At 43.6% G+C, this 17,347-nt stretch overlaps 3 protein-coding genes across 4 annotated transcripts; 1 reads left to right on the plus strand and 2 right to left on the minus strand.

The window, feature by feature from the left end:
* The first annotated feature begins 4 nt into the window (after positions 1 to 4).
* LOC106657144 lies at positions 5 to 1,252 on the plus strand. The gene is made up of 2 exons (XM_014378494.2): positions 5 to 534; positions 616 to 1,252. Exons 1-2 carry the CDS (start codon positions 182 to 184, stop codon positions 860 to 862), a joined length of 600 nt encoding a protein of 199 aa, XP_014233980.1. The 5' UTR covers positions 5 to 181; the 3' UTR covers positions 863 to 1,252.
* Positions 1,248 to 2,700, minus strand: LOC111693229 (aryl hydrocarbon receptor nuclear translocator-like protein 2). The gene is made up of 3 exons (XM_023459484.1): positions 2,437 to 2,700; positions 2,190 to 2,358; positions 1,248 to 2,114 (listed from the first exon to the last, which is right to left on the minus strand). The coding sequence occupies exons 2-3, from the start codon at positions 2,356 to 2,358 to the stop codon at positions 1,921 to 1,923; spliced, it is 363 nt and encodes a 120-aa protein (XP_023315252.1). The 5' UTR covers positions 2,437 to 2,700; the 3' UTR covers positions 1,248 to 1,920.
* LOC106657143 lies at positions 2,700 to 16,695 on the minus strand. 2 transcript variants are annotated; one of them, XM_023459482.1, is made up of 9 exons: positions 15,832 to 16,695; positions 14,020 to 14,563; positions 12,577 to 13,167; positions 9,812 to 10,163; positions 8,145 to 8,237; positions 5,565 to 5,682; positions 4,306 to 4,536; positions 3,293 to 3,941; positions 2,700 to 3,212 (listed from the first exon to the last, which is right to left on the minus strand). In XM_023459482.1, exons 1-9 carry the CDS (start codon positions 15,845 to 15,847, stop codon positions 3,035 to 3,037), a joined length of 2,772 nt encoding a protein of 923 aa, XP_023315250.1. In that variant the 5' UTR covers positions 15,848 to 16,695; the 3' UTR covers positions 2,700 to 3,034. The 2 variants fall into 2 exon arrangements, with proteins under 2 accessions (XP_023315250.1, XP_023315251.1); XM_023459483.1 differs by lacking the exon at positions 2,700 to 3,212 and having other exon boundaries at positions 3,289 to 3,941.
* Positions 16,696 to 17,347: the final 652 nt, after the last annotated feature.

A 17,347-nucleotide genomic window follows, 5' to 3' on the forward strand; every position in this document is an offset into this window, starting at 1 on the left:
TCTTGTTTCAGCGATGTAGTACAATTTTTTCGTTCAAGCGGTAAACTACGCCCACGTGCTTCGTGCCTTTTCCAGATTTGTCTCAGTTTCCGGCCTTTGCATTGCACTTTCGATTATCCCAACCAACTCCGTTTTTTTTGTGAATTAAGTTTATAATTAAAAAAATACCAATTAATTAGTCATGGATAACTTTATGGATAACGACATGATTGACGACATCGTTGATGCCATGGATAACGCTATGGTCAGCGACATGGTCGATGCCATGGATGGCGCCATGGGAAATTACATGGATAACGCCATGAGCAATTACATGAATAACGACTTCGACGACGATGTCTTCGTCATGGACGACTTCGACAACGAGGATGGCCTGGATAACATCATGGCGAACGGTGAAAACGACGAACAGGACGAGTATGTGCACGTGATGGAAGTAGAAAAGTTTCTCGTCGTTGATCCCGAGGAAGACGAAGATCTTTCAGAAATAGTGCTCGCTCGACTCAACAAAAAGATCAACACTTTCGACAAAGAGTGAGTTTTTTTTCATCCTTTTTTCCTCGTGAAAAAAATAACTCGATAGAACATCGATATAACGTAACTTTTTCATCGTAGTTTAGATGGCACGATTCTCGAAATCAGAGATGCCGTTATCACTGGACAAGGTAGAATATTTTCCGACGACGAAAGCGTCCGCAATCTTGTCAAGGTGCAGGCCACGTTTTTCGTATTGAAGCCGTACGCACGGCCGGACACAGATATGGAGGGAAGTGACGAAAGCCGTTGCAACTCCGCTCAGTCCGTAAAGAGCGAGACGCACGAGATGAGCGAAGAAGCCAACGGCTTGGCGATCAGAGCTTGATCTAGAGATAACAACACACACGCACGTGGCGATACGAAGTCTCTCATTTTCTTGATGATTCGAGCCGCTGTGCGTTCACTCGAGACTTCGAATAGTTTTTATTTATCGAATATGTAATTACATATTGATTATGTATTAGAAAATAATTGTATAAAGCTGTAACATACACATATATAGTTCTAAAAGAATCATCGAGTCACTAGAAAAGCTGGGTAGCCAAGATGAGTTTTGATATTATTTTGACTAAAATGATGATGATTCCGTTTATAGGCAAAATAAAGTATTTCGCTCATCTTATGTATTATTATCAATAATAGTTTAACAATGGTGTAAAAAAAGCGTAACCATAATAATTTGTTACGAAATAAAAAAAACCGTTTACAAATGTTATATCTCACATGCTCGTTTTTATTCACAATTTTAGTTGAAAAATATATTGTGCTATATACTAAAAATACACCGTACAGATCACTGAAAATTCATTTACAGAAATAATTGTATTCGAAATGTGGTCGAAAAATCGTTAAACTTACATAACTTTATAATAATAATAATCGTTAAGACAAACTTATATACATAATAAGATAAAAATGTTCATATTTGACACAAAATGTACATTGTATACGGTTTTCCAAGATTCGGAGCTGTACAATAGTACAGTATCACGAAAATTGCAATTAACAAAAAAATTCGTTCTTGTCAAAGAGCACTCAACTTGCACTGAAGCACAAAAGTTAACTTTTTTTGTCATTTAAATTAATAAATGTAATTTTTAATGTTACGATTGCGAAATCGAGTTGGTTTTTTTTTATACATTATGCACAACAAAAACAGAGTCACTCTAAAGAACACCAAACGAAAAGTTGCAATTTGATATATAACTCATCCGAGCATTATACAGTTTCAAATAATATATTTATATATAGCACCTGTTAGTTGCTGTTGTCACAGCTTATACAGAGAGAGACGAGGGGGAGCTGGAGTGGGGGGAGACACGCACATGGCGATGAAAATTATACACTCAATCATCTGATCGTTGCGTGGGATCTCGCTTTCTCTCAAGGCAGAGGCCATGGCAAGCCAGAAAAGTCAACGGGGCCACCGAGACCAGCGTCGGCTTCGAGAAGGCTCATGATCACAGCCATGGCTGCCTCGTCGTTGCCGTCCGTGGGTATCGTGTTGGGCGACTCGATCGCCGCGCAAGAGCCGCTGATCATGTTTATCATGTCCTCTTCGCCCGGCGGTGGGCCGACTGCGTCAACATCATCACAGCGAGTGTCAAGAATCGATCGCTCGATTTTTTTACTTTTCGTAAAATAACACTCACCCTGATCGCTGGCGATTATATTGAGCTGCACATTGCTGTTCAGATTATTGTAACTTATGGGCGGATTGCTGCTGCTGTTGTCGCTGCTCGTGGCCGTCTGTTGCTGCTGTTGCTGCTGTTGATGCACATCCGTGGCCGACGACCTCTCAGGGGATACGACCGATGCCATCTGTTCGTCAAATCGAAATTCGAAATTCGACACTTTCTCGATTTTAAATGAAAACACAATCGATTGCTCGAAACTCACCTCGACATTGCCAAGCGTCGAGTTCGCGGGCTCGGTGCCGGGCGTCGGGCTGCTTCCGGGCGACGAGTCCTGATCGCTGCGTCTCTGTTGGTCCAGCACCTCCTCGGCGATCTGTCGGCCGATCTTGCTCACTTCGACGTGGCTCGTTATGAGCCGCTCCAGGCCGCCGTTACCTGCCGGGCACAAAACAACTTGAGAGCGCGCGATTCCGTAGAGCTTTTTAATACGGGTTGTTGTACATGTTTTTTTTTTTTTTATTATTAATTTTTATTCTATTTGATTTATTTTTTTTCTTCTCTTTATTGGTTAGATATATATTTTTTCTTTCTTCCAAAGAGTATACATAATAATTCATTGCAGGTAGATGCGTGCGCGATAGAGCGTGTGTAGTGCATGTGTGATTTTGGATATTGGCTGCTTGACAATATTGTGGTTAGATAGATAGTAGGATCGGATCGAGGCGTGCGAATATCGTGGTTTATTTTAGTTATTAAACGCAAACAGAGCATCGAATAATGCGTCATAGTAATCTGTTGTGAAAAATAAATAATAAAATAAATAATGGTTTTCTTTTGGCCAAATTTTACTATCATTATACTCAGGCCGAGGCGTACTGTGATCCTACACGAATGTAAGTACGTTTGAGCGAGAAGAAGATGGTAATGTTAATGAGGCAAAAGAGGAGGATTGAATACGTACTTTGAGCGAAATAGTCGTAATTTTCTTGAACGCTGCCGCCCTCGGATCGATTGCTGCCCACCTGACGCGAATCCGATCTGTAATTGAAAAGTCCCAGCGTATTAGCTTTGGATCATTTTTTGTAAGTATCAATATGAAAATAAAAAACTGCACTCACAGCACCGCTGAATTTTTGGCAATCAGATACTCGATGTCTTTGGTCCACGGATTTTTAAAAGACTTCCACTCCGACTGCAGCCTCACGAAACTCGCCGCCTTGCTACGAAACCGATAGACCTGGGTCACCACTCGCTTCGACGACTGCAAAGCGGCCTTGTGCGATTCCGCCAGGTGCGGTATGTCGTCGTGATGATAGTACTCGTACATGCTCGTGCCCAAGAGCTCCTGTTGCAAAAAGCCCAGCAGCAATGTGGCGCGCTGATCCACGAAGATGAACTTGCCGTCCATGGCGTGGCGCGAGACGAACTCGACGGTGCGCAGACGTAGCCGGCCCGATGCTATCGACGCGGCCGCCGCCGCCGTCGTCAACGGCGTCGCGCTCGAGGATAGCGCGGGAGTCGTCGTCGCTGCTGGTGGTGGTGGTGGTAGCGGCGGTGGCACGGGTACCGGTGCCAGTGCTGGCACTGCTGCGGCTGCTGCTGGCGTCACGGCGGCCAGGGGCGCCTGCTGCACCCGACCCACGGCCACCAGGCAGGACAGATTGCAGGCCTCGCCGTCCGCCTCGGGTTCCTGCTCCTCGAGGCCGATCTTGGCCGGGGCCCAGGACTTGAGGTAGCCCGTGCACTGTATCACGCAGTATTTCCAGTCTGCGGAGGAAACGAAAGTAGACACGATGAGCGTTGTGTGTGTGTGTGCATCGCATTTCTTTTTTACTTTTTTTGTTGTTGTTAATGCGCTATCGTATCGTTTTTCCAAGAATAAGAAATGCCACAGCGATATTATAGTCCACCGAGCGCGGCGGTTCGATAATACAATATAATAATACATATCGTATCGCTGACGTAATGAGAAAAAAAAATCAAACCGAATTCGTCACGTAGTACGTGAGAAAGCAGAATGGAAAAAGGCGAATTCCTGTCATCTCAGCACAAATACTTGTTGCTTTTCATCGACAATTACAATAATCGGATTGAAATTTTTTCCCGGTATAGTTATATTTTTGGCGCGTACCGTGATTCTGCTGCTTTTTTCTCCTGTGACAGCCGCTGCTGGTGTCGATTTCCTCCTTGATCTGCGTTTCGCCAACGCCGCCCGAGCCAACGGTGCCGCCGCCGCCGCCTCCTCCTCCGCTGCCACCGCGACAATCGACTTTTCGCTTCATCCGGCAGAAGAAGGATCGACGAGCGCCCGGACAGAGGCGAGATACACCCTGAGGCACGTCCGTCTTGACCGGTAGCATTGCTAGACAAGGGAAAAAAAGGCATAATTTCATTGATTTTATTAATAAAAAAACAATCGTGTATCGCTTCGTTGTCTTTCTCTGTGATTCGGCGTTGTAGTGTAGCGGCTTGTTACATAAGAATCGCATCGCAACCCGCACTCTGTATAAAATATACACAACGCCGCGATCTCGTGAGTCGCTATTGCTCCGACTTTTTGCAAGTGTGTACGTACTATACGCATCTCTTTGAGCGGCTCATGCATTATGATGTAACACTCGATATATAATAAAACTTTGATAATTCGAATTCAAGCTCTGTTTTTACCGTTTTCGATGCAAATTTAATGTTAATTAACCTCGATAATTCGGACAACATCATAATTCGAAATTTTGACAATTCGAAATGAAATTTTGCATTTAAAGTCTAGATATCATATAAATTTACTTCGAAATGAAAAATGAAGGACTGAAAAATTATTTACATTACACGGCAATGTATACGCAAGTAAGTATTGTGCATACATTTCTTTCCTGTTTCGCAAATCTTGGCTTCCCAATTTTATTTGAACCGGTTATACAGATAATTGAAGAAGTTGATAGATATTAGGATTGGGATGAATATGTTTCTGTTGACGACGATGTATCAACATTTGGAGAAAGAATTGAGCAAGAAATACTTGCTGATATTTTAAATAAAAAACAAAAATTAAATCAGGAATCATCTGATGATGATGACAAAGAAGGAGAAAAAAGTACCAGAAAAATAATTCCTACGCCCAGTAGAGCAATCGAAAAGTTTGAAGGAGAGAAAAATTTCATTGAGTCCTGTGATGACGATCAAAATTTCGGATGATTTATTTTTTGCTATGCAAAAGGTCCTTTCTTATAAAAACAACAAAAGCTTTCTGTTCAACCTAAAATAACTTCTTATTTGAATTATTATCTGTGTTTTTCTATAATTCGAAATTGTACATGAATAGAGCGGCGCACAATATTTATCGTTGCGGTTCGTTTATACAATATATGGATGAGCGTTAAAGTGACTTACTTTTGGCGTCGATCAATCTCTCGCGCGGACTGAGATCCGACGAGGACAGCTGCTCTTTGACTTTGGCCACGTCCTTCGGATGGAGTATGTCGAACCAGCTAGTGCCCAGAAGGTCGCCCTGCAAAAACACGAAAGAAAAAATTTAAAGCGCGTTAAAATTAAGAGTCTAATTGAAGGAATTCGAAGGGCCTGTTATCGCTTTTCTTTACTTCTTAGAATTGAAAGGCTTCGTGCAACATGTGTTACCGCCACGGCATCAACGGACGAAAATGAGGCCCCACGCTGCACGCGCCGCACGGCGATAAGCGAAAGTGCAAAAACGCTCCGCGGGATTTTCAATCCTCTATATGTATAAATGTACCAGTAACCGGCCGATATGCATATCACAGACAGATACTGCATGCGCTGCATGCAGCTCTCTTTGCGCGTGCAGTACTTAAAACTCGTTATATTGTTAGCCTTCCTTCTTCTTTTTTTCTCCCATTCCCTCTTTCCTTAACTAGTCGCTCTCTCTCGCGCTCGTTTTGCATTAATCATTTTCACAATATATAATGTTTTATTATTTATAAAAAGCTGCACGCGCAAAAGTATATTGGCGGCCGGTGCAACGCGATTTTCAGCGTGAGTCATCAATAAAAGCGCAGTGTATATGTACACTCTGTACTTTTCGTGTGCAATACAATTTATCTAATGCATAACTTCTGACACACAACATACACATATACATACATACATACATAATACATACAATACATGTATTATAGCACGTGTGTAGGCCACTCTCTCTCTCTCTCGTAATAGCGGCGTAATACACTTCGCGTCCAATATCTTTAACGCTACGGCACGTGTGATAACAAAACAGACTCCACTCCTTAGCCCATGCATATTATTATAAAGTGCGCGGAGCCAACAAGTGACTTTTAACTTGTGATAATAATTTCGCGAGCTCGTGGGGAAGAAAGAAAATTCGATTTCGATGTATGTGTGCACCTTCCTAAGTACGCGAGTCACGCTTTATCATCTGTGCAATAATTATCGATAACGCCGCGTTTACGAACGTGTGCGAGTGTCTGTGCACCTACAATAAGATCTCCGCTATTGTAGTGATATTTGTTATTTCACTCGATTGTTAAAAAATGTACGTTTTTTTCATAGATTTAATGTAGAACCAGACATCAAATTTAAAGAATTGAATTTTATTTCAGGTACTTTTGCTTGAAATCTTTGTTGAAAATTAATGTATGAATAGCGATTTGTATTTTTTATATATGAATTGGGCAAAAATTGAAGGAAACATCAATCATATGAGCGATTTCTAGGGTAAAAAATGAACAAAAAGATTTAATTTTATTGTCCAATTTGAACATTTCAATCGGAATTAGTCTAAAAATTCCATCATAATTAATGCCAGCCTTCACCACAAGATGGCGAGTACCTTCGTGTCTGTAAATCTGCAAGTGGCAAAGTAAAAATATACGTATAAGTCAAAACATGTCAGGTTTAAATTCACTGTGCTTCTTATTACTACAGGAACGGACGCTTTTTCGATACTTTATTGAGGCGTTTTTTTTTATAAAACCATCCATAACTTTTGACCGATTGGTTATATCGAAAATCTGACACCAGATTTGAAAAGTTCATTAAATTTTGCGTAGAATATACTTACTCGCAATTTTTTCAGACCCCATTTTCAACAAAAATATAACGCCTTAATATAGAATTCCCTGACTTAATGGGTTAAATAAGTAATTTAGAGATCTTAATCACATTATTTTAATGGCAAAACGAACTGAACTTTAATGTTACTAATCGAATTAGCGTTTTACACTGCAGTTAATAAAACTACACGAAAATTAACATGAAAATGAATCTACTTTCACGTGAAGACCTGAAACTGTAACAATTCGTCAACGTAGCAGCAGCTACAGCATCTAGTTGACTATAATCATAAATGATCCAAGCTGTACCTAGATCAACGATCGATACATCGCAGATCCGTTTGCGGCGTCCTCCCAATCGACAACAATCGATTCTCGCGCGAGCCAAAAGTGTTGTCGTCGGTATATCGCCGCTACTCGTTTCAATTAACGCAACTCGCATGAGCTCAATGTATCACTATACAAGCCTACACTACGTCACAACAACAACGACGACGACGATCACTTATAGTCGTGATATATACGTACGTGTGCCATTATATGCATAATAACGCACGCCACTACTATATACCCGATCGTATAATACGCTTTTCTTCAATTTTCAAATTGCATAATTTTTACGTTAACGCAGCTCTGCTATACGCTTTTTTGAACGTAGCGAGGAAAAATCAAGAATTATACGCGTTGCGATTATTATGTATTATCGGGCGAGCGCCTCTACACCTTCATCGGATCTCTCTGCGCGTATCATTGAATAATATACATAAGAGAAGTCGTCGTCGTCATTGCAACGAGATAAAATCGACGATCGATTCGATTTGTTATTCTCTTCATCGATCGTGTTTTATCGATTTTTTTTCTCCTCCCCTGCTGCACTCGTCGATCGTGAAACGTCGAGCTACAATTTATTACAGCAGCTTACCTGTGAGTAATTGAGTGTCTGCGAGACCGACTTGGACACGTAGAGGATCCTGCCGCGATCGCAGCCGACGACGAAGACGAAGCCTTCTGCTGCCTGTAAGAAAAATAATATTCAATTAGCACTTAGTGCTGGAGAACAATGGGTCGAGACAAAAAAAAAAAAATAACCCCCGATCGAAATGTTGCGGAGCCGAGTTTATTATGCAAGAACCTGTTTCTGAATAAGTACCCCCACCGCCGCTTCGGGGGGTTCTCCTGATACTCGAGATTTATCTCTATATAAAACATACGTATAATATGATGTATGATAGCGGCTCGCGCTCGCGCCTAGCGTTATGGTGTCGGTATACTACACATATATAAAATAAAACACATATAAAATAGCGATCGCCTTATAATAGTGCGCGGGAGATCGTGAGAACTGAAAGTACATATCTGCGTATCTTTGACTAAATCAAATACTGCACCAGTTGTCGATACGATGCGAAGATTATGGCCTAATTTTTTATTTCATTCAAGTTTTTGAATAGTCTCGAGTTAAAGGTATTCGTACGTAGGTCTTATGCTTGTTGTTAACGTATTATAAGCCCAGCTGGAGGCCTCCCCGTGTTATACACGCGCCGCGCGCTATTATGATATCTCTATCTGTAGTTAATTAATTTCTTAACACTTATAATACGCGCAATATTACGCGAGCGCAAATTCGATTCTGAAATATATACAATTTGTACCGAGTTGCGGATATTACTACAGTATCATATTTTTGTTATACTTTATTTCTATCCTCGAGTCGAATTAATTGGCTGGAAATTTATATCGAGATCGGTATATGTACGTTAGTACAACCGAATCTAATCGATTTTTCTCGCCGAGGTGAAAAGTTCGACACATTACGGCAGCAGCGCGAAGTCACTTGGGTGTGGTTCGATCAGTCAGTCACGTATCTGAAATTTTTTTCCTCAACGTCCGCGCGCAGATCGTGATTCTTTAATTAGGATAAATCGAAATTCGCCTCGAGTCAGTTCATGTATATACCGATCTCCAAGCTTGATCGGTATACGTATACATACATCATATACTCTGCGCGCTGCAGTCAATCAACTCGAAGCTCGTCAAGATAAGCACGAAATTGAAAGCTCGAATACATTTACGAAATCGCGCATCAAATCGAGAATAAACAATAGTTAGCCGCGTGTATGCACCTTTCATTTCTCTCCCACACACATTCTTCGATTCTCGATATACATATTATTAAATATCTATATATTATTAAGATAGTGCATGCTCATTGTCGTAATTCGCGTGTGTATAACTTGCGCGTACACACGCAGAGTCGAGTCGAATTGTGCAACGTATGGTGTACGTGTCTGAGTGCTTTTTTTGCTCGGATTTTCGCGCACTCGGTGGCCATTACAATAAATCATAATATAAGAAGCGGGTACATAAGTTGAAAAAGAGGTAGAGAGAGAGAGAGGGAGGAGATAAAGATTTACTCGATGCAGCCTAGCGGTCCATTTCGTTATCTACCAAGAGCAACCGGGCTAATTATACGGTATAAAGCGCGTTGAGCTTTTTGCCTGTTAATACATAATTACACCCGTAGTTACGGAGCTCGTTACCGATATATCACATTCAATATATAACACAACTGTTGAAGCTGGCTTTTACCTGGAGTATGAGGGTCTTGAGCTCCTGATCGCTGAGGAAGGCCGGCTTGTAGTGTCCCTCGGTGTACGAGGTCACGGCGCCCAGTATCGTCTTGAGATGCTGCACCGCCATGCGCAGCACCGTCAGCTTGTCGAGCTTGCGCGACATCGCGTGACACATGGGCACCATGGCCGACAGCTCCGTGATGTAGGTGTTCATCTTGTCTCTGCGGCGCTTCTCGATCTCGCTGTGATTCTGCTTCTTGCTGTCGTCGTTCGAACGGCAGGACTTGGCGTCGTCGTTGTTGTTGCCGCCGCCACCACCACCGCCAGCCAGTTCGCTGCTGTCGACCACGAGGTGATCGCTGTCGTTGCTGCTTACGGGTGAAACGAGGACGAGATTAATACAATTTTGGGCTTGGGGGTTGGGGTGCAGTTTTTGAATGTTTAAATTGTTGCGAAGTTTCTCTGATGGAAATTCTCGAGATAAGTATTGACTTGATAACCAAATAATGACAATTTAAAGTGTTTTTAAGTACAGTACTAATAATTAAAAAGGATATTTTAACTTTACTTCATATACGATAATACCACTTCAAGCCTACGCCCACTAGATGGCGACTAACTTTATTTGCAGATCTGCAAGTGGCAAAGTCAAAATAATTGTACATAATAGCAGAAAAAATACATCATTAAATGATAAGAAATCATTGAATTTTTTCTCGTTCAAGCGAAACGAAAACCAAAAAATCCCAAGTTATTATACGAATCCAAGGAGGTTCCACACTGCCACGTTGTTTTTATCAGCGACCTTCCTAACGAGGCAGTCGGAGCCGCTTTTTCCGTGCGCAGTGCTCGCGAGTGTCCCGCGCGGACCACCGCACCGACACTTATGTAAAATATATGCATACAGACGCATATATACGCTGCACACATTCGCACTCCTGTATACACTGCGCTGTCCATACTGCTGCTGCTGCTACACTGTTAGTGCAGTATTATCTCGCGCGCGCGCGGACTGGAGCTTTATGAATTATGCAAAGAGTAAAAGTTCACGTTCATTGCGCGCGGACGTATATGAGTATGGTGATCGCCAATAGCGATTATCTACAATGCCCATATACCCGTACGTACAGTAACACACTCGTACGTATAAATGAGTTACGCAACGTAATACGGTTGTTCGCGCTCATAGGTGACTCTCTCGCGCCCGATTGAGTCTATAAATTTTTCCCGATTTTTCGACCAGATATAAGGCCGAGAAGCAGCAGTCGATACTTGGCCCACTGTGTATAGGCAACAGTCGTAATGAAAATCTTAAAAGCCGACTTAATAAATTATATATTAAAATCGGGATAATGGTGCTTTATGTAGGTATTGTTTCAAGTATATATTTAAACCACTGCCGCGAATAGAAGAGAAAAAGAGAAGTATCCAAGGGGTGTATTATTTTTCGGCTGTAACGCGCAACAATTTAATTGGCTTATAATTTCATTTTGCGTGTGTATGAAAGCAACTATCAATTATTATACATACAGCGAGAACAAAGATTTTAAGAAATCAAGAAGAAACGTAAATACGATTGATTATGTAAATATACCCTACGTGACTTTTCTACTTGCGGATTTACCATATTCCATCTGCCGATGAAATCGAAAAGCTCAAAAATCAAATACGCGACACACGTTTGGGCGAAGAAGCTTTACGTACGCGAGCGCGTAAGACGAGAGAGTCGCCTCGGCAGTGTGGACGCGAGTGCATGTAAAAATCGCCTTTGAAAGTAGATTCTACCGAGCTAAATATACGAAGAGCATAAGATGGAGCTGTGTGCAGCGTCAGCGACGAGGATAACTTTATACATTGTACACGCGACGCCGGCATGAGAGAGACGCAGAGAGACGCGATCAGCAAAGCGACGCCTCAGTAGACGCATCGGTATACAATGTAACACGGCAAGCTTCTGTGCACGATATACTCTCGTGCCTCGCCGAGTGCGTTAAAAATGCTACGGAAGTGCGTTGGAAAAAAAAAGGAAAAATGTCCTCGCGATAAAGCGGCATCAAAATATGCTACACGCGTGAGAAAACGAAATATTCGTTATTGATCCATGTGTTATGTAAACAAAAAAATAAATAAAGAATTCACATTTGTCGTTAAATAAATATCATCGTTGCATGTATTGTAGCTTTTTGCTATCGTAGCACATTCGACGTTTATAGTGCGCAGCATACACGCGTGTACAATAAATGCCGCGAAGTCCTAAGACGCGTTTATTTTTTTTTTCTCACGTCGTCGAGGCCCGGCAACGAACAATGAGCTCGACGTCGTCGTCGAGTCTTGCGAGTCAAGAAATGAAACTTTGAACTTGCCGCGTGTATAAATAATAATACGCGCTCGAGCTGCTGCTGTGGCACACGACGCGTGCTAACCTGCGCCACCACCCAGCCGGCGATCTATTCTACTGCATCAAAGGGTTGACGACGAGCTTTCCTCGGGCTTCTTCGTCTCTTGCTTCGCGCGCACATTTCAGAATCGCAACCATATGCGCGCGAGGCGTTTGTCAAGTTTTCTCTCACTCCTATGTCGTATACTCCTACGTTAGACGTTAGCGCGCGGGTACGTATAATAAATACAATTGCGGGGTTTCGCGCCTCGCGAAAGAGCTTTTCCTTCCTCTCTATATATGTGTCTTCGTGCTTGCTGGGAGTATAAGGGAACGTGTACGTTTTGCCGGGTTCAAAGATGCTGTATGTATAAGCAAATGTATAATATACGTTTAAGACTCACTTGGAGAAGATTTTTCGCTTCTTGGGGTGATGATGCTGATCGGCGCTCCCATCGTCGAGCAATAAACCCGTCCCCGTCGGCGTCCCGTCGTCCGGCTGCGAGTTGTTGTTGTCGGCGTTGTTGCTGCTCGAGTCGTGGCTGCGACCGCTGCGATGATGATGGTGATAATGATGATGGTAATGATGACAGTGACGCTCGGCACCACCACCATCGCCACCCCCAGCCGACAACGCCGCTGTCCGAGACGACGAGCCGTTGTTGGTGTGCTTCGTCGTGGCCGTGCTTGCGCCCGTTGCCGATGCCGCCGCCGACTCCGATCCTGATCCCGATCCCGTTTGTGCCTGCTGCTGCTGTTGTTGTTGATGTTGTTGTTGCTGCTCGCTTATCATAACCGCGGCCGATGTCGTTTGGACCATGTACCGTTGCTGCTGGCCTTGCTGCTCCCGTGGAGAATTTTCAGTCGACGAGTGGCCGCCGATGATTGTCGCTCGATCGTCGACCGCCTGTGGTTGTGGCTGCTGCTGAAGAGGGACGACCGTGGTCGTCGCCTGGGATTCGAGCTCGCCAAAGTACACCGTCGAGCACGCACTCCTGTCATTGAAAATCAAGCCGATTTATGTATATTCCATTTGGTTTAATAGACGCTCCATGTAATTATGTACATTTGCATCTTGTCGCGCGCTCGTACAATATCGATCGCCACTACACTTGTTCCGCAACGAGGAAACACCGATCGTTAAAATATATATATTTTAATGAACGCGTTCGCATCGCTAGGTACGTATACGAAAAAAAAATTAAATACAAAAAAATAAAAGAGCTGCTGCTTCTAGCTAGTATAAGCTGCGGAAAGTCGTACACACAAGCGCATATGTCTCTCTCTCTCTCTCTCTCTAACACACGCATACATCGGCATGCTGCAGTCGTTGTGCATCAAGGTCAACCGCTTATCTACTCGGCCGACTCTACTACTCGCTGGCTGTGCTAGTCGCGCGACGATGGCAATGACGACGACGACGACGACGACGACCGCCACCGCAGCCTTTGCGATGCTCGCAACGACACATCGTCGTCGTCGTCGTCGGCACATACAAATACACACACGGTTTAATAACATTGCACAACTCTGTGCTTGCGTGTGTAAGTGTGTGCAGCCGGCTTGGTAGCTCCGCGGCAGCAGCGAGGAGTAGTAGAGTCTTTATTTTTCCGCGCGTTGCTGAGCTGCCGCTGCTTGCGATACTTGCGGTGATGTAACTCTTTATATTTTAATGACCGTCGCCGCTGTCACGATTCTCTCGATCTAACGTAATTCGTGTACGTGCGTGTGCACCGCCGCGCGCTTGCAATAAGACGCGATCGACGACGATCGACGTAATATATGGATATAGTAATAGTAATGAAGGATAATAAAAATTCGATATAGATGAGCTTTTTCGTGCTTACTCTTGCATCGATGCCAGAGTATAGTAATTCTCGTGATGCCTCTGTTGCTGTTGATGTTGATGATGCCGTGGCTGCGCTTGTTGCTGGGACTGTTGATGCTGATGCGAGTAAGCGTCATCTTGGCCGTAATCGTCTCCGGGCCTCAGCTCGTCGAGCGACAACAGTTCCTCGTGGTGATGGTGGTGGCGATGGTGTCGCAGCTGCTGCTGTTGCTGCTGCAACATCTGTTGGTGATGCTCGTTGTATAGCTGACGATGCTGATGATGATGATGATGAGCCTGAGCTTGATGATGATGGTCATCCTGTGCGACCATACCTGCGGCGACGCCCGGCGAGCAGCCGATTATGCCACTCGTGTCGCAGATCGACGACGTTGGCGCCTGCTGCGGCGATTCGTTCTGTGGCTGTTGTATTTGTTGCTGCTGATGATGATGACCCTGGCAAGTCTTTTGGCTGGATAACATCGATCCTGCTGCGGCTGCTGCTGCTGCCTCGCCATTGTCGTAACAGTCCACCCCGTCCAGCGAGATACCGCCAACGTCTCCTGTTATACATGATCATGCACACATTTATACCACGCGGCTTTTATAATGCAATTTTTCTTTTCTGCCAACCCCTCTTTCTCTCACTTGACTCTCATAAAACGTTTCTTCGACGTTTTATAATATTGTTATATCTCGAATATAAACATCCAGCTTGCAAATAGTATATTACGGCCCTAGGCCGTGAAAAACAGAAAAGTCCCAGAGTAAAAATAATTAGTGTCCGAGGAGAAGCCGAGGCCGATAAACACGTGCTCTGGGACTTTCTTTTTTCGCGGCATAGACCTGTATAATATTTTTGATACACAGTGGCCCGAAAATCGCTTCTTCCCGCTTCGCTATTGAATATTGCTATTTTCGGGCCATGGGGTATGTAAAATAGCATACCGGCTTATACCGGGAAAAAAGAAAGCCTCAGAAGAGCCCCAGTGCACGTGTTTATCGGCCTCGACTTCGCCTCGGTCGCTCATTTTACGTGCCTTAGGACTGTTCAGTTTTTTCCCGGCCTAGGGCAGTAATATACTATTTTATCGAAGGTGAAGCATATAACTTCGGAGCTTGAATAGAACCTGTATTATATCTTTAGGAGGTAAAATTATAAATAAATTCTGATACAAGTCCCGAATTAATATTTCAATTTCATTTAAAAGTAGTCCGATTAACAAGAGCAAATTATAATGAAACATAATTTTTATCATTTTCTCGCGCTCTTCATATATTGTGGCGCGTATTACTTCGAACGACCGCATGATGATGATGATCTAAAGCGAGCGGCGGACAATCGTCGCCGCGCGGCGCGGCGCGATAAAACTAGTGCCGCGCGCGAGAAAAAAATTTCCCGGGAATATGCATCGATACGATCGCGATCTTGCCACGCTTATTTTTTTAGTTTACAAATCGCAGCGATGAAAGAAAATTCTCTCGAAACGATCGCTGCAGGAATTCCTCAAAGCTCCGATTTGTCGTGCGAATCACTACGTGGATATTTTTCGCGTATATTATTACGTTATGTGTGCGCGGCGCTGTGCTGCAGCGACGTCACGAGTACGGGGCATAACTTAACAAATACACACACATGTGAAGCTTGTAATATGCACGCGATAACGGGGTTATCTACTCTTAGAATTCGCACACATTCACACACATTGTGAAGTATTGAATAATCTGCAAAACTTGCACGAGCTCACGATTCGTGCATGTGTGTGCTTGTGACCCGGACCGGCAAAATTAATATTTTCTCACATTCATTCGCACACCCACGGATATGTACCGAACAATTTATACATCCAGTTGGTCGCCGATAAGGAGACATCGTCGGTGTCCTGCTGCTGCTCGGGCAAGGACGATCCCGAGCTCTGCGCTGCTGCTGCTGCACTTTGACCGGCGGCGCCGCGGCAGCAGGCTCCAGCTCTGCTCCCGATTCTGCCTGTAATAACGTCGCTTGCCTGCTTCGATGGCAGTTTCGTTGGCTGTATATCTGTTGTTTTCCTTCTTTCCTTCTTTTCCTCTAATTTTTTTGCGAACTTAACGACACTATGACGATGATATATCTTTGTTAGCACTCACTTGCACCGAGAGATGCGTTTTGTTTTCTCACAGAGCGCACTACATAAACTAGCTGCAACGCATCTATTTTCGTCGCAGCTCGCGCGCACTGATAAATAACTTTTTTTCAGGAAGAAAAAGAAGACAACGAAGACGACAACGCACTGCGTTCTCACTCAACATATATATTTCTCAAAGCATCATCATCACCATCGTCATCGTATATAATTCTCCGCTGAGCAAACACATTCGTCGCCAGAGCACACACTCACACACAGAACTGAATTATACTACAGAGTCTTGCATTAGCGCACACAGCACACTCGGGTTAATATATTACTTCATCGTATTTTTTTTATTCTCTCAAATGCGATTAGCGGCAAGAAAGTTGAGGAAAAGGTCACAGCACTGGAGCTTTGGTTTTTAACAAAGAACACACACTCCCAAAATGACACTGCACACAGAGCTAGGCAAAGAGAGGCATTAATCCGCATCCGTACACGCGAGAGCTTTATAGCTTTAAGCGCGAGACACGGTGAGTCTGTGTACGTTCGTAAGTAAGTATTACGAAATAGTGGTGCACGCGAGCGGCACGCGAGACAACGACTGATTCGAGAGTCGAGTCGCGAGACCAGGAAGCGGTTGTTCGTATGCGCGCGCAAAACTTCGCGCATATACACACACTCTCCCGCGATCGCAAATATAAGTACGCGAGCAGCGATAGATTATGATACGCGCGCGCGTTTAGCGTTGTGCGCATTTAGTTGTATAGTAGTGGTAGTAGTTGTAGTCATTGGCGGTACGGTGGCGGCGGCGGCACTCGGTGGAACTATATTACATATGGGCTATGTCACGTCAACTGTCCCCCCCCCCCCCCCCCCNCCCCCCCCCCTCTTGGATCAAAGTTGGATTTGATTTTTCAAATTTTATTTTAATTTCCTAGGGTGAATATGAAAAAATGGTTGGAACATGATTTTTAAATTTTGAATGGAGCTTTGGTAGTGTCGATGAACATTACAATATTGGCCATATCGCTGGATACGAACATGTTTATTTTTGCCACTGAGGCTGACATTTGGAAATTAAGGTACTTGGAGTTTATGAATATGATTTTTGACATCCAATTTGAATTCCTCATCAAACTTTACATAAAAAATCATGTTTCAACAATATTTTCGTATTCACCCTTGGGAATCAGAATAAAATATTAAAAATCAAATTCCAACTCTGATCCAAGAGGG

This window comes from Trichogramma pretiosum, unplaced genomic scaffold (genome assembly GCF_000599845.2).
Source record: "Trichogramma pretiosum strain Unisexual culture from Peru unplaced genomic scaffold, Tpre_2.0 scaffold7, whole genome shotgun sequence".
In the NCBI taxonomy this organism is placed as follows: domain Eukaryota; kingdom Metazoa; phylum Arthropoda; class Insecta; order Hymenoptera; family Trichogrammatidae; genus Trichogramma; species Trichogramma pretiosum.